Source organism: Rhipicephalus sanguineus, unplaced genomic scaffold, assembly GCF_013339695.2.
Source record: "Rhipicephalus sanguineus isolate Rsan-2018 unplaced genomic scaffold, BIME_Rsan_1.4 Seq280, whole genome shotgun sequence".
Taxonomy (NCBI): domain Eukaryota; kingdom Metazoa; phylum Arthropoda; class Arachnida; order Ixodida; family Ixodidae; genus Rhipicephalus; species Rhipicephalus sanguineus.
This window is the reverse complement of record NW_023614932.1, coordinates 25,626-45,631: the sequence shown is the minus strand read 5'-3', so window position 1 is coordinate 45,631 and position 20,006 is coordinate 25,626. Positions and strand designations below refer to the sequence as shown.

Below are 20,006 nucleotides of genomic sequence, written 5' to 3'. Positions count from 1 at the left end.
AGAGGTAAAAATATAGCAGTACCATTGGCTTTGATGCCGCAATTCCCCAATAATGAATCACGTTAGTTATTGCATGCGGCTCTGAGAATCAATTCGCGTCAAAATAAGTGAAGTCTCAAAGTTCATGTCAACCGACGAAAAGAGGCGTGAGCGTGGTCATTTATATATATATAGCGGACCCAAACGGAGTTCATCTAAGTATTCCGCAACGAACGGCGCACGATGTGAAGACGCGCCGCGTATTCACGCTTTCCGTCCGTCGTCCACGACACTACGGACGGGATATGCCAAGCTATTTTTCACATCCTTATTTGGATGGTTGCAGGCAGCAGATATTAGGTAAAGTAGAATTTCTCTGTCTGGTAACATGCACTGCTTTACAGCTGTTATGAGATCACAGCAGCCTATTTTTGTGGCGTAGTTGTCTAGTGCCGCCGCCGCCGCCTCCGGTGTGCGTAAACAATGCCATAAGTAAGGCGATTCATTATTGGGGAATTGCGGCATCTAAGCCAATGGTATTGTTATATTTTTACCTCTGTTTATCATCTCCTTGATATGTAATATACATTATAAAGTACTAACAAAAGGAACTGAAATCATGTGCTCCGAATACACTACCTCTTTTTTTATGCAGTTAATTCAGTCGGTTTGTATTGCCCCCATAGCAAAATAATGCAATGGTGAGACTAAACTTCAAAAAAAATTTTCTTGACTAAAACAAAAGCTACTTCGATTAAACTTTCTGTAGTCGAAGTTTTTGTGATTCTCAATGGTATGTGCTTTTCTGCTTATTTTTTCTTGGACCACCTTAGGTTGCTACAGACGTCTGAACATAGGCCAAGGTAGCGTTTTTTTCCAAATTCAGGATTTTATTTTAGAGCCTGTGCGCCGCGCACAGGCAAAACAAAATATTTAGGAGATATTACGTTTTATGGAGAGTTCTATAAAAATAATTGATGTATTTGGTCTGTAATGGTCTTTTGTGAAAAAATTCCTGAATACGCTACAATTTACTCAAATTTACCTACGCGCTAACGAGTGAAAAATATAAAGCTACTCCAAGCAACTGTCCTAAAATAAAAGCGCGATGCTCTAAAAACACAAAAAAGCAAGTTTCCATCGAATGCGTGAAACGGTCCATTTATAGCGAATTTTTCTTTCGTACCTGGTTTTCCACCATATCGAGAAGTTCAAATGGCGCTCACGTGCCCGAAAAATTTTTGCCGCTCAAAATATTTTGGGAAAATACTGTAGAACTAATGCCTATATGTGCATAATTTTCTCAGATTTTTCAGAGAAATTGATTTTTGTGGAGCGCCCCGACTGGGACAGTTGGCGTGGAATGATCCAGATAGATAGATAGATAGATAGATAGATAGATAGATAGATAGATAGATAGATAGATAGATAGATAGATAGATAGATAGATAGATAGATAGATAGATAGATAGATAGATAGATAGATAGATAGATAGATAGATAGATAGATAGATAGATAGATAGATAGATAGATAGATAGATAGATAGATAGATAGATACGACAGACGACGGGAACTACGTGAAATATTCTAACAATCGAAATGGTTCTCCATTGCAATGCAAAGTCCATTAGGCTACAGGCAGCCGGCCAAAGCAAATAACTCCTTCGCACGTGCAGCCTAGCTCTTTGGAATGAGCAATTAACATACGGCTCGAGGCGCTACATGATAAGTGCGGACTGAGATAAGGTGCTTCTCTTCGGAGAAGGATGGCACTTGCGTCACTTCGCATAGTGAGTACTTACAGCCATCGTCTTTGGGGGCACCAGTTTCGCGCATCATTCTTCATGGCACCTCGTGCTTTTATATTGTGGGGCCGTGTATGTCTATTTTACAGCCCTCGAAATATCCGGCGTTCGTGACGTCTTGACTTCTCTCGTGTGTCAGTGTTTGTACGCCCTGTCTCTTTAACATAAACAATGAAACTACCCAGCTCGTAGAAACGCAGTTTGAAACGTTTCATTATCGTTGTAAAATAATTCCGCTATTGTCGCAGTGTACCAGATTTACTACTTTCCTCCTACAATACCTCCAGTTCATGCTCTATGGTTATATCTTTATATATTATATTTATAATATGTTATATACATTTTCCTGCTTTTATATATATTTCTCCTGCTTACATTCATCTCCGCAGAATGTTGAAAGGGTTATCACTACGAAAGGGTGGAACAGTGGTTACGGTGCTCGGCTGCTGACCCGGAGGCCACGGTCTTCATCCTGGCCGCGGAGGTCGTAGAGTCCCGTGTACTGTGCGATGTAAGTGCACGTTAAAGAACGCCAAATGGACGCAATAGCCGGCGCCCTGCACTACGGCGTGCCTCATAATTGTGTACCTGGTTTTAGCACGTAAAACCCAAGATAATATTATTATTACTCAAGCACGGATTTTTTAGCGTTAATATAGCCCATTTTAGGCGCCGAAGATAGGCTGTCACAACAACGGTTTTGACGTCGAACTTACTTTTACTTACTTACTAGGCACAATATTTTTTTACAAAAAGGCAAATAATTTCAGACGAAGACATTCGCGTCCTCTATCTACTACAGGAAAACGAAAAATGTTATTGTTTACTATGGCGCAAAGGCGGCAGCAGTTAAACATAACCGTGCAATTTTCCTGTAAAATTGCTTGGCTAATTCCGATCGGCTAGCTTAATTCAACACGCCCATGCACTGCTGACATTCATGTTGAATAGCCGCTGTCGCTAACTCGAGCGTTGCATATTGCGAAGCCGGCCTGACACAGAATATTTGAAAGCCAAAAATACCGATTTTAAAAAGCGCTACTTTATGTCTCCCTGACGCAATTAAATTAAGACAAAGCAAAAAAAAAATTCGGCAGATCCCACGTACCGGGGAATCGATGTTATGCCAAACATGCGCAGGATAGTGACTCTCACGTAATTTTTTACATTGAGCGAACCGTTACGGAATGAAGCCAGAGAAATGTGGAATTGGTATGCGAACATATGTTGAAGAGCAGCATATGTATTATATAAACAGTTGTTTACAGTTGCGCAACGATGCTGCAACTGCTAGTCAGCGATAGTTATAATGTCACGCACCACAGATGCACTCCGAGAGCTCCGCGCGTGCGCGGAAGCGGGGGCGGCAATGTTGTGGCCGTGGATGCCCCCAGTTGCGATAAGAGCTGCGGCGCCACTCGACGTTGCTTTGGAAGCCTATGCTTCTCTGTTATGACGGAGAAGGCACGCATGTTTCATGAACCCGTGTGCATGTGTAGAAGGGGTTCTTGACCGTTCTTCAACAAGGTCATCATCACCGTGATCAGTGAGCACTAGCAGCTTGAACGGACTTGTTAATCCGATCCGTTCGTGATCGCGGCCATGATGAGTCCAAGTGTAGTGAAGTGCGAGGTATAGTGCAGCTGGTGGAAATCCTGGATGCCTCTTACCATGAAATGATCTATGATGTCTCCTGTCGTGGTCGGGCCAGAGAGATCTTTTGATGCCCTTTCCACGTCCAAGTATAAGCACCAAGCGTTGTTGGGTCTTCATAACTCAATGTTGAAGTCACCCGGAATGATGAGAGGCCTAGTTCTCTCAGTACATATATTGTAGGAAGCTTTGATGAGAGGCCTAGTTCTCTCAGAAGATATATTGTAGGAAGCATTGACCCTGGTTTTTGCGTAGTCCACGTCGTCCACGTTGCGCGACCACATGGACGAGTGGATAGTAGAGTGTCCTCCAGAGGTGTTCTGTCTTCAGCTTCCGCACTTTCTTTGCGTCCGCCGTGGTAGTGTAGCGGTTACGGTGCTAGGCTGCTGACCCGAAGGTCGCGAGTTCGATCCCGGCCGCGGTGGTCGCATTTCGATGGAGGCAAAATGCTAGATGCCTGCGTACTGTGCGATATCGGTACACGTTAAAGAATACCTGATGGTCAAAATTTCCGGAGCCATTCGGTACGGCGTCTCTCATAATCATATCGTGGTTTTGAGACATAAAACCCACACATTTATTGTTATTATCACTTTCCCTGCTTGTGAATGTGTGTGTTCGCGGTTACTGTGTTGGTTGAGAGACTGTATCACCTGTGACACACACCCGCATAACATGAACTCTGGTATACGGGTATGTGCCACATGTGACTGAGAGAAAAGGTTTCATGACGTAGGCGACATGTACTTTGCGTTATTGATGTCATGACCAGTGCATCGTGTTCGTCATACACTGATCCCCTGCTCTGCCAGTTTGGTACTTTACAAGTTATTGAGACGGCCAGGAGAGCGCTCAGACGTAGGCGGCTAGATAGATAGATAGATAGATAGATAGATAGATAGATAGATAGATAGATAGATAGATAGATAGATAGATAGATAGATAGATAGATAGATAGATAGATAGATAGATAGATAGATAGATAGAAACGGCCAAAGTGCCTGAGGTTCGCTAAGAAATGCTTCGCATTTAAGACACAGATAATAAATGCAGGAGAGGCAATGATTTATTAAGAAATTAACATGGTATTACATAAGGGTTATTGCTAACAACTCTGCCAATCTTCTAGTATAAAATGACATTATGCGAATCGTACAGGAAAGATATCCCAACACTGCCAAATACAATGTTAATACCAAAACCCTCTCGTTGAGATGGCGCGCTGCCCTGCGCAGCTCCTACCTCGACTATCAGCTTTGGGTCACCCAGCAAACCCGCGAGTTGACGAAGAGGCAAGACCTCAACGTCCCCACGTGAGTCACGGCACACAAATTGCTGGTTCTCACTAAAGTTTATTCCTCCTCCTGCTCATTTAAACAGCACATGTTTAAAGAAATCTGTTTGGAGAGCACGCAAAACGTAGTCTTGGAATCGCTGTGAAAATTGTGGAAACAATAGTAAACTGCCACCGTCTCCAGATTTCAAATGCGAAGCATTTCTTAGCGAACCTTTGGCACATTGAGCGTTTCTATCTATCTATCTATCTATCTATCTATCTATCTATCTATCTATCTATCTATCTATCTATCTATCTATCTATCTATCTATCTATCTATCTATCTATCTATCTATCTATCTATCTATCTATCTATCTATCTATCTAGCCACCTACGCCTGGGTGCTCTCATGATCGCCTCCTTAGCCTGGTGTAAGCCAAAATTGGCATGGGGCGGCAAGAGGATTTGACGAATATGACTGTGGGGTCCTCACATGAATAACGTGAAAATCCTGCTGCGTACGTGGTCGAACGCTTTCCTCGAGACACGTGTGGCACATACCCGTTTACCACGGGCCGTGGTCTACGGGCATGCGCCAAAGGTGAGTCACAGTTTAGATCTACTCAGGAACGGCGAGAACAGACATCGGTAATATAAATGAGAGAGGGTTAAGTAAAACAGACATCGGCAGCGTTGACCCAATGAATAGAAAGAATCAGAATTAGGATCCCAGCAGGAATCGCACCCAAGCATTCTGCGTGGCAATAAGGTATTCTACCACAGAGGCACGCCAGGTCTATAAAGTGGTTCGGAAAAACGGCCTATGCAGGCTTAATGTCGGTGCAACGTCAAGTGCGTTTGTGGTGCTGGCTAGAGCACTGCACGGGGATTTTTCCGGCCCAGGCCCGGCCCGGCCCGGCCCGAAAACGTCACGCTCCGGCCCGCCCGAGCCCGGCCCAGTGTTCTTAAATGTGGCCCGTACCCGGCCCGGGCCCGAAAGGTTTGGGCCCTGCCTGGCCCGGCCCGTTTCAGCTAGTTATGCCTTGAGCATAAAGGAGGCACTGTTCAAAATTCGGTTATTGTGAAGATACCTCCTGCACACAAGATATTTACTAGAAATTGTTTTAGGAACGTCTTTCAGTGTCACGACTTTCACTGGTACTCTGTATACTTTCGGTTTATTACGCCCGTAACACTCTTGCGAAGTAATTGCAGGGCATCGTAAAATATAATTGGTGTCATACCTTGCTGTTTCTTGTACGCACGCAGTGCAAACCACGCAATCTTACGTTCGGCAGAATCGAGTGAGTATACGTGACTGTGAGAGCTATGTGCGGTAATTCTAGCTTATGTCATGTCTGATGTCAACGTCGACGGCGTCCGGGCGCGTTGGTTTTGTTCGGGCGTTCGTACTCGCATGTGTTTTTACGGTCTGAGTATTTACACTGAGTATTTAAACTGAGTATTTACGGTCAGTATCCGCTCACGGCGTGCCCCTGACTGCCAGAGGTTGGGCTTGGCTGTCGAAATATGCCGGGGGCTTATTCTGAAAGCAAATTTTGAAGCAATTTCTCAGACAGAGTTGCTTTCATTCGTGCGTAGCCAGTGCCTAAGCGAAACGAGGTCTCCGCCATCTTTTACGCGAAAATTTGTTTTCATTGCGAAGTTATTTAAACCTAAACACTCGTGTCAGATATGTGTACAGTAACGGTGTATTGAATAAAGGGTGGTTTTAAACTAAACTAATCAGTCTGTGTGTGTTTGTGTGTTGGTTATTCCCAGAATCCCGGATCGCTTATCGAGCCTCATCCCTCCAGTTGTGAGCCACACTCGGGGAAACGAGCGTCGCTATGGTCTGGCGCCTCACCACTAGTAATGGGAAAATCAACAACGGCGTTCGCCCTGTGATAAGAGTCGCTCCGCATCTTGCACTTAAACTGCACGAAAAACAGCTCCTGAGATATTAATGACCCACATGTCGCGTTGACCAGTCTACGGAGTCACGCAGGCGGAAACAGGCGCGGCGGGCATGCGAGCGTAGCTGCATACTCGAAATGTTTCCCTATATAGGTGCGCTTCAACAAAATTTTCAATTATGAACGTAATCCAACTGGCCCAACTTACCATCTTGATCCCTATATACAAAACGCGCACATCTTATATACACTAATCTAGGATGTTTACCGTTGCTTTCTTTACACGGTACCCAAGAACGACTTTCACTCACTATATATATATATGGGACTTTCCGCCTCGGCATCCATCGTACCTGCTTGACACAAACCACTTCTTGAGAGAAATTGAAAATCTTACAATAATGGAAGGTGCTTTTCTCGTCACACTAGACGTCACGTCACTATACACAAACATACCACATGATGATGGCATTCAGGCTCTTGTGAAATCCTACAGGGAAAATGCACCGGCCTCTTCTCCACGCCCGATTGTCCTTGAAACTCTAGCCAAGATCGTCCTCGAATTAAACAGCTTCGAATTTGACAACCAATATTTTCTTCAAATAAATGGAACGGCGATGGGAACAAGAATGGCGCCGAACTATGCCAATATATTTATGCACGAGATCGAATCCAGTTTTCTGTCAACATATCCCACGAGCCCAGCCTTCTATAAGCGGTACCTCGATGACATCTTTCTTATTTGGACGGGCACTGAAGAACAACTAATTAAATTTATTGATGCATTTAACAACGTTCATAAAAACATTTCTTTCACGCATACTTACTCTAGAACTGAAATTAACTTTCTTGATGTTAACGTAAGGGTGGAAGGGGGTAAACTGGTAACTAGTGTTTACAGGAAGCCTACAGACGCGCAACAATACCTCCACTTCAAGAGCTGTCATCCGCGGCATTGCAAAACCAGCATCCCATACTCCCAGGCACACCGATTTAGGAGAATATGCTCTGAGACAAAGGACTTCAAAGAGAACACGGACCGTCTACGTAACGTCCTTATAAAGCAGCATTATCCACCTCCAATCATCGACGACGCAATACAAAAAGCAGCGAATCTGAACCGCCACCAAATCCTACACAATCAGAACAAAGAAAGTAAAGGGGAACGAAGCAACCTAATTCTTACATTCACTAGTAACGCGCCGAATGTTAACAAAATTCTCAAAAAGCATTTCAATATCATTGAACAAAGCGACCGCCTCAAAAAGCTATTCACTGTCCCGCCGCGGGTGGTATACAGACGCCCGAAAAATGTGAGGGACTATGTAGTACACTCTAAAACAAAAAGAACAGGACAAGTTGGCTGCCATCCCTGCGGGAAAAGTAGATGTCAGGTGTGCAAGCACATGCAAACAACGACGATAGCTGAAAGTACGCATGGTAATTTTACACACACCATACATGATGATCTTAACTGCGACTCCCCAAACGTTGTCTACCTGTTAGAATGTGGAATCTGCGCTAAACAATACGTTGGACAAACTGATACACCTTTTCGAATCAGATTCAACAACCACCGCTCGCATGTGAACACACTACCGAACCTTCCCCTTTCCAAACATATTAAGTCAGAAGGTCACAGTTTCGATTCCATTAAAGTAACACTACTCCAAGGAACTTTCCGCTCTCAGAGAGAACGTGAACAGCGTGAAGCATACTTAATACACAAATTCAACACCGTTGAACATGGAATAAATGAACATCCGGGTGCTCTTCCTGTTTTACGTGCCTTAAAGCGCAAATAGTACTTTAAATGAAACTAACATCAACCCAACAAAATACGCAGCAAAGATGCATGTGTAAGCCAATGCCTTCGGTGATCGTACCTGCAGTGTTTTTCACCCTTTCATGTGTGCCGTCTTTTACCTTCCCCTGCTTTGTATTGTACAGCGCTTGGAAAGAGCAGCTATCGATCAATCTAAGTGGAGCCCGCCCTCCCTCTTCCTTCTTGCCCCTACCTCTCTCTTTTTTTTTTTTTCCCGTTCTGTAGATCCTTGACCGGAAGTCGCTAATGTCACTCAACGTGTTCTTTCTCGCTTTGGAAGCGGGCGTCGTTTATCAGACAAACGAGCAGGCTCGGCAACAAGTCAGATGGTATACAAGACTCCTTCGGCATGGCCCAAAAGTACAATACGCGGCGGCGTCAACAGTGCTCACCGACACCCACTTAACCCCCCCCCCCCTTTTTTTGCTTCTTTTTTTTTTTTTCTCCGGTCAGCCTGTTTGAATCGCACACCGGCTGTTTTAACTCGAGCTGGCTCTTCGTCCAGCCCTACGGGACAGAATAGAGCGACGAATTTTAACGATGAGTAATAGCCGCCGCATAAGTATAAGCTCTGTCGCGAAGCACTCCGCTGTCGGCGGTGGCGTGGTACTCCTCGCTCCTGATGGGCCCTAAGCAAACTTTTTCTCCCTCCCGCTCCTTCTCTCTCTCTGTCACCTCCTTCCCCTCTCATTTGATGTCCATATAAACACGGAAATATGCACGAACATTTCGTCTTGAGAAAGGTCAGGCTCTGACCGAAACGTCGACGTAATAAATGAAGTTTTCTTGAAGTGCCACCTTTCATACTTATATATATATATATATATATATATATATATATATATATATATATATATATATATATATATATATATATATATATATATATATAATGGGGGAAACTTATATTAGGCGTTTCTTGAAATTACGTGTAGCATACCGATGGAGCAAAATTGTAGACCTCTTGTACTGTGCAATTTCTGTGCACGCCAATGCACTCGAGGTGGTTTAAATTACCCGGAGCCCTCAGCGACGGCGTCTCATATAGACTGGGTCGCTTCGGGGAGTTATAGCCCACAAAACCACAAAAACAAAGCTAAGCAACGTACACACGCAATTATACAGATATGTATGAGACCCGGGCCAAATACGGGCCTGGCTCAGGCCCGAGCCCCACCCGAGCCCGAAGACACGGGCCCGAGCCCTGCCCGGGCCCGATCCAACAATCCCTTACCCGGCCCGGCTCGGCCCGCGGGCCGGGACGGGCCCGGGCTTTCGGGCCGGCCCAGCCCATGCAGTGCTCTAGGCTGCCGTCTTCGTCGTTGTGGTCCTTATCTTGTCGGGTACGGGTCCGTATTCTGGTGGGAGACCTTGCTGCCTCCGGCTGGCTCACTGGACAGGTTTGGCGTCGATGTCGCCTTGGAGGTGTGGGCTTGGCTCACGGCTGGAGGGAGGCGTTCGGTACATGGACTGAGAAGCACATCCACCAGATGTCACGGAGTCGTGACGTCGACGAAGGCAGCAGTCAGCGTGTTGAAGATGAAAACCTTTACTTGGCCGAACTTGTGGCCTGGAAACAGATATTGAAACTGCAGCAATACACACTGTACACTGATATCGGCGAACAGAGCGTCGGCCGTCAATAAAAATGATCATTACTGGGACTCGCCGTCTTTTATACATCATACATCGAACTTTCTAGCCTTATCACTGGTGGTTGCGCAAGCTCTGGAATAATCTTGTCTATTTGTGTCATTTGCGCATTCTTGACAAAGTGATCTACTACAATCTGGAATGCTCCCAGACATTCTGGCGCGGCCCGCGCAAGACAGCGATCACACGTGTAACGGACCAGTTACAAAAACATAGCAAAAGACGCGCGCGTGGCAATATCCTCAAACTGCACGCGTTTTAAACTTGCCCAAAAATAGTTATCTCATTCCGCGTGCAATCGTACATTGCTGACGTGCTATATCATAGCCAACAGGCTGTATCTGCATGTGACAGCAATTTCATGCAAAGCGTTTCACGCATCCTTCAACTCTTTCACCCACAGCACCGGATAAAGCATCCTGAGATAACCTTCGCCGGCTGCAGCCACAAAAGACACCCAGGCCTATGAGCCACAGAAGCATTTAGCGATTGGGCAACTATACTGCAACCCCTGCTCTCAAAATGGTCTGCCTCATCAGCATGCGAAGATCTAAGTCTCACACATCAGAACTCAGCCAGTTGTAAAACACGCACAGCGATGACGCCAAGCAGCGCTTATCCAATATGACGCCTTGTAAACTGAATTTCAGCTGATTATGCGCTGTATATAAGACCCCTGTCTGAAGATGACCGTCAGGCACTCGAGCGACGACGCGGCGCTGTGTGAACAGCTGCAGGTGAGTACGAATGATTTCCATAGCATGTTCGACAAAATTAGCTTGGCTAACGTGTCCTCACATAACACGTTCACAAGAATTATTGTTAGCGCTCGTCTCGTGTTTATGTTGCTTTCTTGTGTCCCCGTAACTTTCGCGCTACATTCTCTATGATGAATTCTTACAAACTCGCCCAGATTTCCGTTCTCGTAAGAATTAATGTGCTTCGTTTTCTAGAATTATCTTCTCTGAAAGTCTCGACGAAAGCTACTTCCAGTTGAGCTACAGCGGCGGCTGCTTTCCCATCCCCTTTATTAAGTATTTCATGTTGCGTGCAGCCTGGAAGTGTGTGCAGCTCAATTCGTGGAGCAGCGGGCGCGTTATCCGAAAGTTGTAGGCTAGGTTTGTACCCGCGAAAAGTTTATTTTCCAGCGACTTGATTTCCTTTCCATTTATGTCACAATTACTATGCTCTAGCCAAAACATACAAATAATATCCCCTATATCTTCCTTAGCTTCATTGTATTTTGGTCTTCATTAGGCTGCGTCTAACAAAAAAAAAAAGACAAGCGTTCGATAAATCAGCCCTCTGCCGTTCAGAAAAGACGGGATACATGCAGGATAAAAAAATTGGCCGCGTATCTACGTGCATCGCTGCAAATGTCGTCGAAAGACGAGTCTTCTGTCAGCCGTAATACATGAGTTCTCCTCCTCCTCTATGTTGAATCGCCGCATTTGGTTCATAGTGTCGCCGTGTCGCATTTTCAGCGTAGCCCAAAAAACGCTAGCATTTTCAGCGCAGCCTAATAAACACTAGGGTCTTTAGAATTACGTATCTATGTATTTTCTACTAAAGGAACACATCGCCTAACACTTACGTATTGATGTTGCGCCTCAGATACGCGTAATATTTGCTTTTTGATTGAGAATGTTCATAAGTATGCACCGCGCTACCAGTTCAAGATGGCTGGGCGTTCAGCAAGTGGTTAAACTTTGGTCAGGTGGCCGAATCGCGTGACAGACATACAAACCGAAAAGCCGGCAGACAAACAGAACAAATTTCTGCGTTTAAGTTCCACAAGAAAGGCTATCGTCTTTAATAGTCATGACGTACTACATAGTGTATAGTACATACAAAGCAAGAGTTGGTAACGGACGCGTCATTTATTGTTGTAGTATAGGTCGTTCCTGTTGTATAAGTTGCTAGAAAAGCTGTCGCAGTCCTGGTTTTTTAGCGCAACGAATGACCTGTGTGCTGGATTTTTGAGGCGCCAAAATTTTTCTAACCCTGTGCTTCAGCAGAGATGGCTGGATTGCTGACATTATAGCATTTTAGCATATTTGAGCGCTTTGCCTAATCCTCAAAGGCTGGCTGATAAGCAACCCTCCTTAATTTAGCCTGCCCGAGTTTAGCTAAACGATAGAATCGCCTCTTCCTGACCGACAAACATTTAATATTAGGAAGAAACTAAAGGGCAGGTGGGTTTCCTGCGCTTTGGGATGCATTATTTTATTGGTTGGTGCACTTCCCAGTTAAATCACATACCACTTAGCTTCAGCAGACGGGTTCACGAAACCTTCTGAGCAGCCTATTAGTGCGGCTAGTTGAATGGTTTGAAAGCTAGCTCTGTTCTAGAGGTCTCGTATAGTTTCGCCTCTTCGCATGTATAAAATGCGACGTGTTTAAGTAGAATATAATTACAACTACCCTGATCACTGCTTCCTAGCAAATGCACGATGTCAAATACGAAGGCTCGATTTGTTGAGCATAATCAATGAAGGACATTTATAACGTTAGTGGATACTCTAATTCCATCTCTTATTAGCTCAGTCGCCAAGATTAAAGAATCACAGCATATCCACGTGGTGAATGATGATGAGTGGGGCGAAGCGAACTCGCGCTGCAGCACGGCGATGGCACTGGCGCGAGCGTGGTCCTTCTTGATGGCAAATATTGTGACTAGATTGTTTGAGAACCACAATCTGATGCACACACCGCAACTATGGCTAAAACTGTTATCAAGAAAGTCCCGCTGGAAGCGCGCGTCGGCGCCTTTGGGCAGAGCCCGCCTGATGCGTTTTGCAGCCACTTCACGTGCTCGCACAGCCTCGGGCTCTGCCTGCCGGTACGCGCGCTTTCTCGCCGCTTCACGGTCCTTCACATTTTGAAGATCCAATTCCCGCCGCAGCCGTGCAGCTTCGGCCTCGCGGGCTCGAAAGGCAGGGTCTTCGCGCCGCAGCCGTGCAGCTTGTCGAGCAGCTTCGGCCTCGCGGGCTCGAACGGAGAGGTCTTCACGCTTCAGCCGTGCAACTTGTCGAGCAGCTTCGGCCTCGCCGGCTCGAACGGCGGGTTCTTCTCGCCGCAGCCGTGCAGCTTGTCGAGCAGCTTCGGCTCTGCTTCGCGGCGTCGATGTTCAGCTTCGGCGTCGCGGGCTCTCACCTCAGGATTCTGTCTGCGAGCGCGCGCTGCCGCCGCCTTCCGTGCCCTCCGTTCCGCAGCCTTGTCTTCCATCTGGCTACTCCGAGCTAAAGAGAAAGCGTGCCAAGAGGGAGCCTCATGGCGCGTTACTTCTGAAATGTTGTCTTCGGGTGTCGTTGAAAACACAAGACGTAGTAAAGAAGAAAGAACGCCACAAAGGCGAACACGCACAAGAGTGTCACTCGTCAACGTCGTCTTCTTCTACTGCATACCAGAACGCGCGCAGTAAAGAAGAAAGAATACCACACAGGCGAACACGCACTAGAGTCTCACTCGTCAACGTCGTCTTCTTATTCTACTGCATAGCAGAACGCGCGCTTCTCACGAGCTAGAGGTGGCTACTACAACGCTACAAACAAACGGAGGATGGACAGACCCACGGCATAAGAAGCTTCGCCCCGAAAAAGAAAAACATGCGGAGAAATATCTGCGCATGGACCGAGGACTGCGAATGGTGCAGTAGCAGAGAGCACCACATACCATTTGGAAAATTGGGGTATGCCACCAAGACGAGAGGCAGCGACTAGTGGCAGTCATTTTACTGGCATTGGTATTGTACATGCAGATGACAAACAGCTTTTTCAACTTCGTTACTCGCGTTCGCTTCACTTAGCAAGGGCAACACAGTAGGGCTTTTTGGTTCATGATCACGAGTGAAAAAACAGTCGAAATGCGTAAGACGCTTTTTCTAGCATAGCGGTGCGAAACTTCCTAATTAATGCACGGTATCCTTTTCGCACGCTTACGTGGCGCATGCGCATCGCCGCTCAACGGTCACTTTGTATATGTGGACGTGCGAGTGGAATGAATGTTCGCTGAGATAACCTTGAGCATCGTCTCCCCGGCCGGCTTCCTTTCCGACTGAGCGAATTTTCAATCTCGCCCGTTTCCACTTCATGTGTCAGTCGCATATATATGATACTCTTCAACAACTTGGTGCACACGTCTTCGTCATACTGACTATATCACGTGTTCCTTTTTTTTCTTTTGTTCCAGGAAGTAGGCAGTTCCAGTCATGCAAGCTAAAGTGATGGCTCCCGTTTTTGTAGCATTCGTCGTGGCTGTGGCAGCCGTCTCGGCGGTCGCTGCTCAGGAACTCGTGGACTGCCCTGCCGTTGACGACAAGGGAGCCAATGCCACCCTGCTACCAAACCTGTACAACTGCTCCACATTCTACCTTTGTGCTCAGGTAAGGGTCTTCAAGAGCGCATGCAACATTAGCAGTACTGAAATAATAGATAGATAGATAGATAGATAGATAGATAGATAGATAGATAGATAGATAGATAGATAGATAGATAGATAGATAGATAGATAGATAGATAGATAGATAGATAGATAGATAGATAGATAGATAGATAGATAGATAGATAGATAGATAGATAGATAGATAGATAGATAGATAGATCTTCTAATGATGCATATAAAATTGAAGGAAACACATTTAAGTTGTCTTTTTACCCATTGTTCCCCTCCGCATTTGTAGGGCAGCAAACTCGATATATAGCTTAGCATTGTGGTGCTTGGTTGATGGAAAGAGGGGTACGCCCTATCCTGTCTTCTCTTGTTTTCTTGGTTGTCTCCGTTGCGCCACAAATATTTCATTAGACATATATTCTACTCAGCCTCTCTTCCTTTCTTGTATTCTTTCCACCTCTCTCTCTCTCTCTCAGTCAGTGCTAACATAGTTGGCCACACAGGGGGCTCTAAGCAAATTTAGAAGAAAAATGCCTCAATTGTCCACCCTGTCGTGATACTAGACGTTCACTTCGGAAAGTTTTAACTTCGAAGATTCACTTTGCATTTCTTTACGAACATCACTTCTAATATTCAAGGAATATATGTCTCTATTTCTTCGTCAACGGCAGGAGGGGTTTCTTTGCATTATGCTTTTTCTCTTTTAACATCGCGAGTGGTTGGCCTACTCGGGAGGCTTACAAATCAAAACAAAAGGTCTGGTTTAGTTCAGATAAAACTAATAAATATAACAAAATGGAATAAGTTATTCAAGCATGGTTGTGCCAAGCAACAGTCGGGCCTCTTGATCGGCTATCTTCTACTCGTGCCTGCTGTTTATTAAGGGAGATGGCAGGTCTTTGACTTGAAAACCGTCGTAACTGTGAGATCACGTTCTTAGTAGTAAATCGCTCTAAAAGCAGCAACCAACGCATCGGTTTTCTTCCATGCGAGTTATGTATTGATACACAATACGAAGCCACCCTGTCTGCGAGAGAAAACTATCTGCGAAAACTTGGCAGGTCTCCTCTACCGCTACGTTTGCGCACCCCCCAAACATTTTTCACCAAATACGTGACTACACCATCTATCCTGCACAGTATTTTGACAAAGGATTGCAAGCGGCCAATCTTTACCTCTGAAAGCACTGCCACTGCTACCGCTGTCGCAGGGTGTCCCAACGCTGATGGAATGCCCTAGTGGCCTCCAATTCAACCGCAAGCTGAACGTGTGCGACCACCCGTGGTATGCTGCCTGCTTCGAGCTCCCTCTACCAGTACCTGAACTGCCGACTACAGAAGCTCCTTTGGCAACCGAGAAGGTCGTCATCACGAAGACAGTCAAAGAGGTCTACAGACCCGTCGACGAAGACGCACCTCAATTGTAAACAATAAAGTTATTGCTGGGACCCAATAAACGCAACTGGGGAAGCACAAAGAGTCCAGCACACGTATTTCACAGAAGTGCCCATGTGACCGTGCATATTTAAAGACGCCTAGCGTTACTGGACTTGCTCATTGTGTTGGATAGAAAAAAGACGGCTTCCAATTTCTAACCACCACGTGAAAATGGCGCCGAACTCCGCTTCGGCAATGTATTATGCATCCACTATCATTGACGCGAAATACTCTTGCGTTAGCAGAAATTGCATACACTTACATTTAAAATATTATCGCGTGGTCGTGACAGTGAAGAAAGCAAATACTTCAGCCGGTAAATGATGAAACTGTTCGTTGGGCGAACTTGTTGACCGAAATAAAATGGCGGTCACATTACAACGATATCGGCACAAACAATCGTCGGCCGCAGCAATATTCAAGACACCTTAAAGTTCATTATAAGTTAAGTATACGCTTATTAAAATTTGTTTGGCGCTAATCTGATGACAGAACATCTGAATACATGTGTCTCAACACGCGTTACAGCACGATATGAAGTGACCGATGTTTCAAACCAGCTACGCTTTTACGACCTCGACGTCAAGGCATCAACTACGCCTTACTAGACTTACAAAATACGGGCTAAATGTCCACTACACGTCGCAAGTTGGCAGAGATACCCTCCCATTTTCAACGCTAAGACGACGCTACTGGAGTACACGCACTCGTAATAAATATATTTCTTGGTTCTAAGCGTCGGAGGGGTACTTTAGTACCCTTTTTGTCATTAGGAAAATTCCTACCCCACTTTGTCTTACAAGGTCATTTTCATTTAAAAAAATGTCAACTGATTTTGGAATATCTCGAGGAGTATGCCAGACGTCGCTGTATTGCTAAGTGGCTCGCTCGCTCGGTTGCCGAACACCGCTGCGACGTCCTTATGCAAAAAGTGAGTGTCCTCTCGGCTTTGGCTGCCACTACCAAGGGTGCTTGCATGAATCATTCTCCGGGAAATCGAAGCGGTGACCCCAGCTCTTCCAAACAGTGGCCGGAGATTTTCGCATTCCTCCGGTTTCACGTGCGTTCGGTTGTCACGAACCATTGGTCTTCGCTGTGTGCACCTTTGGTAATTCTCGGGCAACTGTATTTCGGACAAGACCGCCGCATCGTCCAAGGTCACCGCTCCAGGAACAATTTCATGGCCGCTCTCCTAACTCAGGTGAAATGCGCAAGGCTGTCGATCGGCCGATTTTCTTCAGATGCCGCCGTATAGATAACGTCGTGCACCATTTTAACAACCATTTGTCTTTGCACTAACAACACGTATGGCACTGCTACAACCACCGCCGTTTCCAACCTTTCAAGCCTGTCCTGTCAATTCCCTTCCGTTCTAGATATCTTCTGCCACATAGCTTTACATTCAGTGATGAGTGTTAGTTTTGGTCGTCGCCTCAAGAAAGTACTTACTTTGACGCTTCTGATGTTAATCGAGCAGCAGACGGAAGTCTTGCAACCTATATGAATGCACGTACATAGCTCCCATTATCATGGCTGGTCCCCACATATCTGACTTGTTCGCCGTTCTTGACCGATGCCTAAAAGACACACCAACGACGAAAACCTTAGCTCAGATTTTTGTCGACTCAGGCCACGCTCATCGACTGGACAACCCGCGTCCTTCAACATGAACTCATTCGACTTGCTGATATTCCGGTCTAGCTGTAACACCGCTTAAGCTCTGTCGACTGCGTTTGGTTACAAGCAGAATCCACCACATGTTTCACCTCGACGAGACTACCAGCTGTTTCCGGCTGCGACTGTATACTTTCTTCTTTAGTTGACGCACTGTTGGCTCAAAATATTGCCGTCTCGCATAATCTCGCGAGTTTCATCAACGACAATGTACAGCTTCCACTCCTAAGCTTCAGTCGCCTTACCGAAGCTCTCCGCAAGGCATTTCAGTGGCAATAGCGTCAGCACTCGATGAATGCGCCATTGCTGAATTAAACGCTGGAACTTGTTGACCCTTCATTTATGCCAGCAGAGCTAGACCATCCCCCGAGGAAATTACGAAAATGATTGTCTGTTAACTTCTACAGCGTCATCCTGCCCAACTCCGCCATTTTTTAACAGTATATAAGGATATATTCAATTTCGGTGACCACCCCTCTGGCCTGACGTCGCTTGCACGTAATCAAACATACCGGTGATGCAATCCTACCAGACAGCCACCATCTCATGTGTCCCAATAATAATGACAGGTTATACCATGAAAAATCTATAAGGTGCCCTCCAAATCCATCAGTGAAGCTTCTTTCATTGAGTCTTGTTTCGCTAGATAACAGGTGCGTCGCCGGGTGTGTTAGTTGAGGAGGAGGGTGGCGGCTGAAAATTTTGCACATACGTACATGCGCTGCCACGAACGGATCACACCAATAAATGTTTCATGAAGCTAGATTCTTCTCGATCATAGACCTGCGTTCGGGTTATTGGCAAATTTCTATTGACGACTAGTTCGGACCGAGAAAAGACTTCGTCTCTCATAGTTCATGGCCTCTGTCAACTCAATCTTATGCCTTTGGAACCGTGCAACGCCCCGGTGACGTTCAAACACATGAAGACTCAGCTTCGTGGCCAGACATGGCAGTAACGAAATCACGGTAAATAAATTGATTTTTCCTGCAATGGGCAGTGCAATGACCCCGTTTTATGGGCCGGTAATTTACTAATGTTATGAAGTATTTTAAGTGAGTAATTTCACGAAAGTTACTCATTCCTTTACCTGTAACTTTTCACTAAAGTGTAGCATGTTCACTTCCCTTATGTCACAAAAAAACTGACAAAAAATAACGATGAAGAACTACACAACGAGCAATTTGACAGCAAAATTGGCACCCAGTCTGGTCCCGCTAGTATAGGCACTCTTTCTCAGCAAGGATTGCATTGTAGGCATTCCGCTGATCCAGGCGATGTCTGATTATGCTTGGTGGGCACGCTAGAAAGTGCGCCTGCACTTTCGTTTAGACCTGGCGAAACGGTGCGTGTTGAATTTATAGACTAAGTAAGCCTCGCAGATTTCACGATCGTGATGAGAACGAAAGCCTGATTCAAGTATAGTGGCCCTGATTTTGTCGAAAGAATGCCCTGCTAAGCGAATATATTTTGAAAGCGTCTGCTTAGGTAGCGTATTAGTATGCGATCCATCGTTGTTGAAGCGTATGCGGAATGGCGTTTCAGTTTGGCCATTATACCGTTTTTGGCAGACGGCGCACTCGAGCATGTCTATTACGTTAGATCTATCGCAATCAAAAGAGCCGCGAAACTTATGGGTGAAGTTTGAAGACGTACTAATGACTTCCTGGGTGGTTTGCATATGTAGACACACCTTGCAGGGTGGTTTGTTGCAAGGTGCACAACCATATATTTTGGGTACATTTAATTTTGACGATTTTAACATGTCGCGGAGATTCTTTGACCGCCGGTAAACCACACGATGTTGTCCAGGAAAGATATCTTTCAAATGTTCACTTTGGGCAAGGATATTGTGGTGGCGTTTCAATATGGAAAGAACGTTTAGCACTGATGCCGAGTAAGTCAATACGAGATCAGTATCAGTACGTCGTTCAGGTAAACAGTTTCCGCTAAGAATGTCGGCTCTATTCAATTGGTCTGCTCGGTCTATAGCGTCATCAACCAAGTCCGTCAGATACCGTCGTTTATGAGGGCGCTTTTAAGTTGCTCGCAATTAGATAAGAAGTTTTTTGCGGTCGGAACACAATCGCTTAAATCAATGAGCCTGACTATAAGGCCGACCCGTCTTGCAATGTCGCACATGGCTGCTCTGGAAATGTAGAAGCTGGTTTTTGTCAGCAGGCTTGCGGTTTAAATTTGTGACCAATTTTCTGTCAGAAACATCACAGTGACATCCAGAAAGTTGACGAATATGTCGAATAATTGTGCGAAAGCTTGATATATGGATGAAAATTGTTAAATCCTTCTATACACTTTAAGAGGGTCTCCTCTCCGCATACGTCCAAATCAAGAATATATCATCTATAAAGCGTCTATAAAACAAAGGCTGCTAGT

At 45.5% G+C, this 20,006-nt stretch overlaps 1 protein-coding gene across 1 annotated transcript; it reads left to right on the top strand.

Annotated features, from left to right (window-relative positions):
- The first annotated feature begins 10,804 nt into the window (after positions 1-10,804).
- Positions 10,805-16,008, top strand: LOC119376926 (peritrophin-1). Its single transcript, XM_037646592.2, has 3 exons — positions 10,805-10,847; positions 14,302-14,494; positions 15,713-16,008. The coding sequence occupies exons 2-3, from the start codon at positions 14,321-14,323 to the stop codon at positions 15,926-15,928; spliced, it is 390 nt and encodes a 129-aa protein (XP_037502520.1). The 5' UTR covers positions 10,805-10,847; positions 14,302-14,320; the 3' UTR covers positions 15,929-16,008.
- The last annotated feature ends 3,998 nt before the right edge of the window (positions 16,009-20,006 follow it).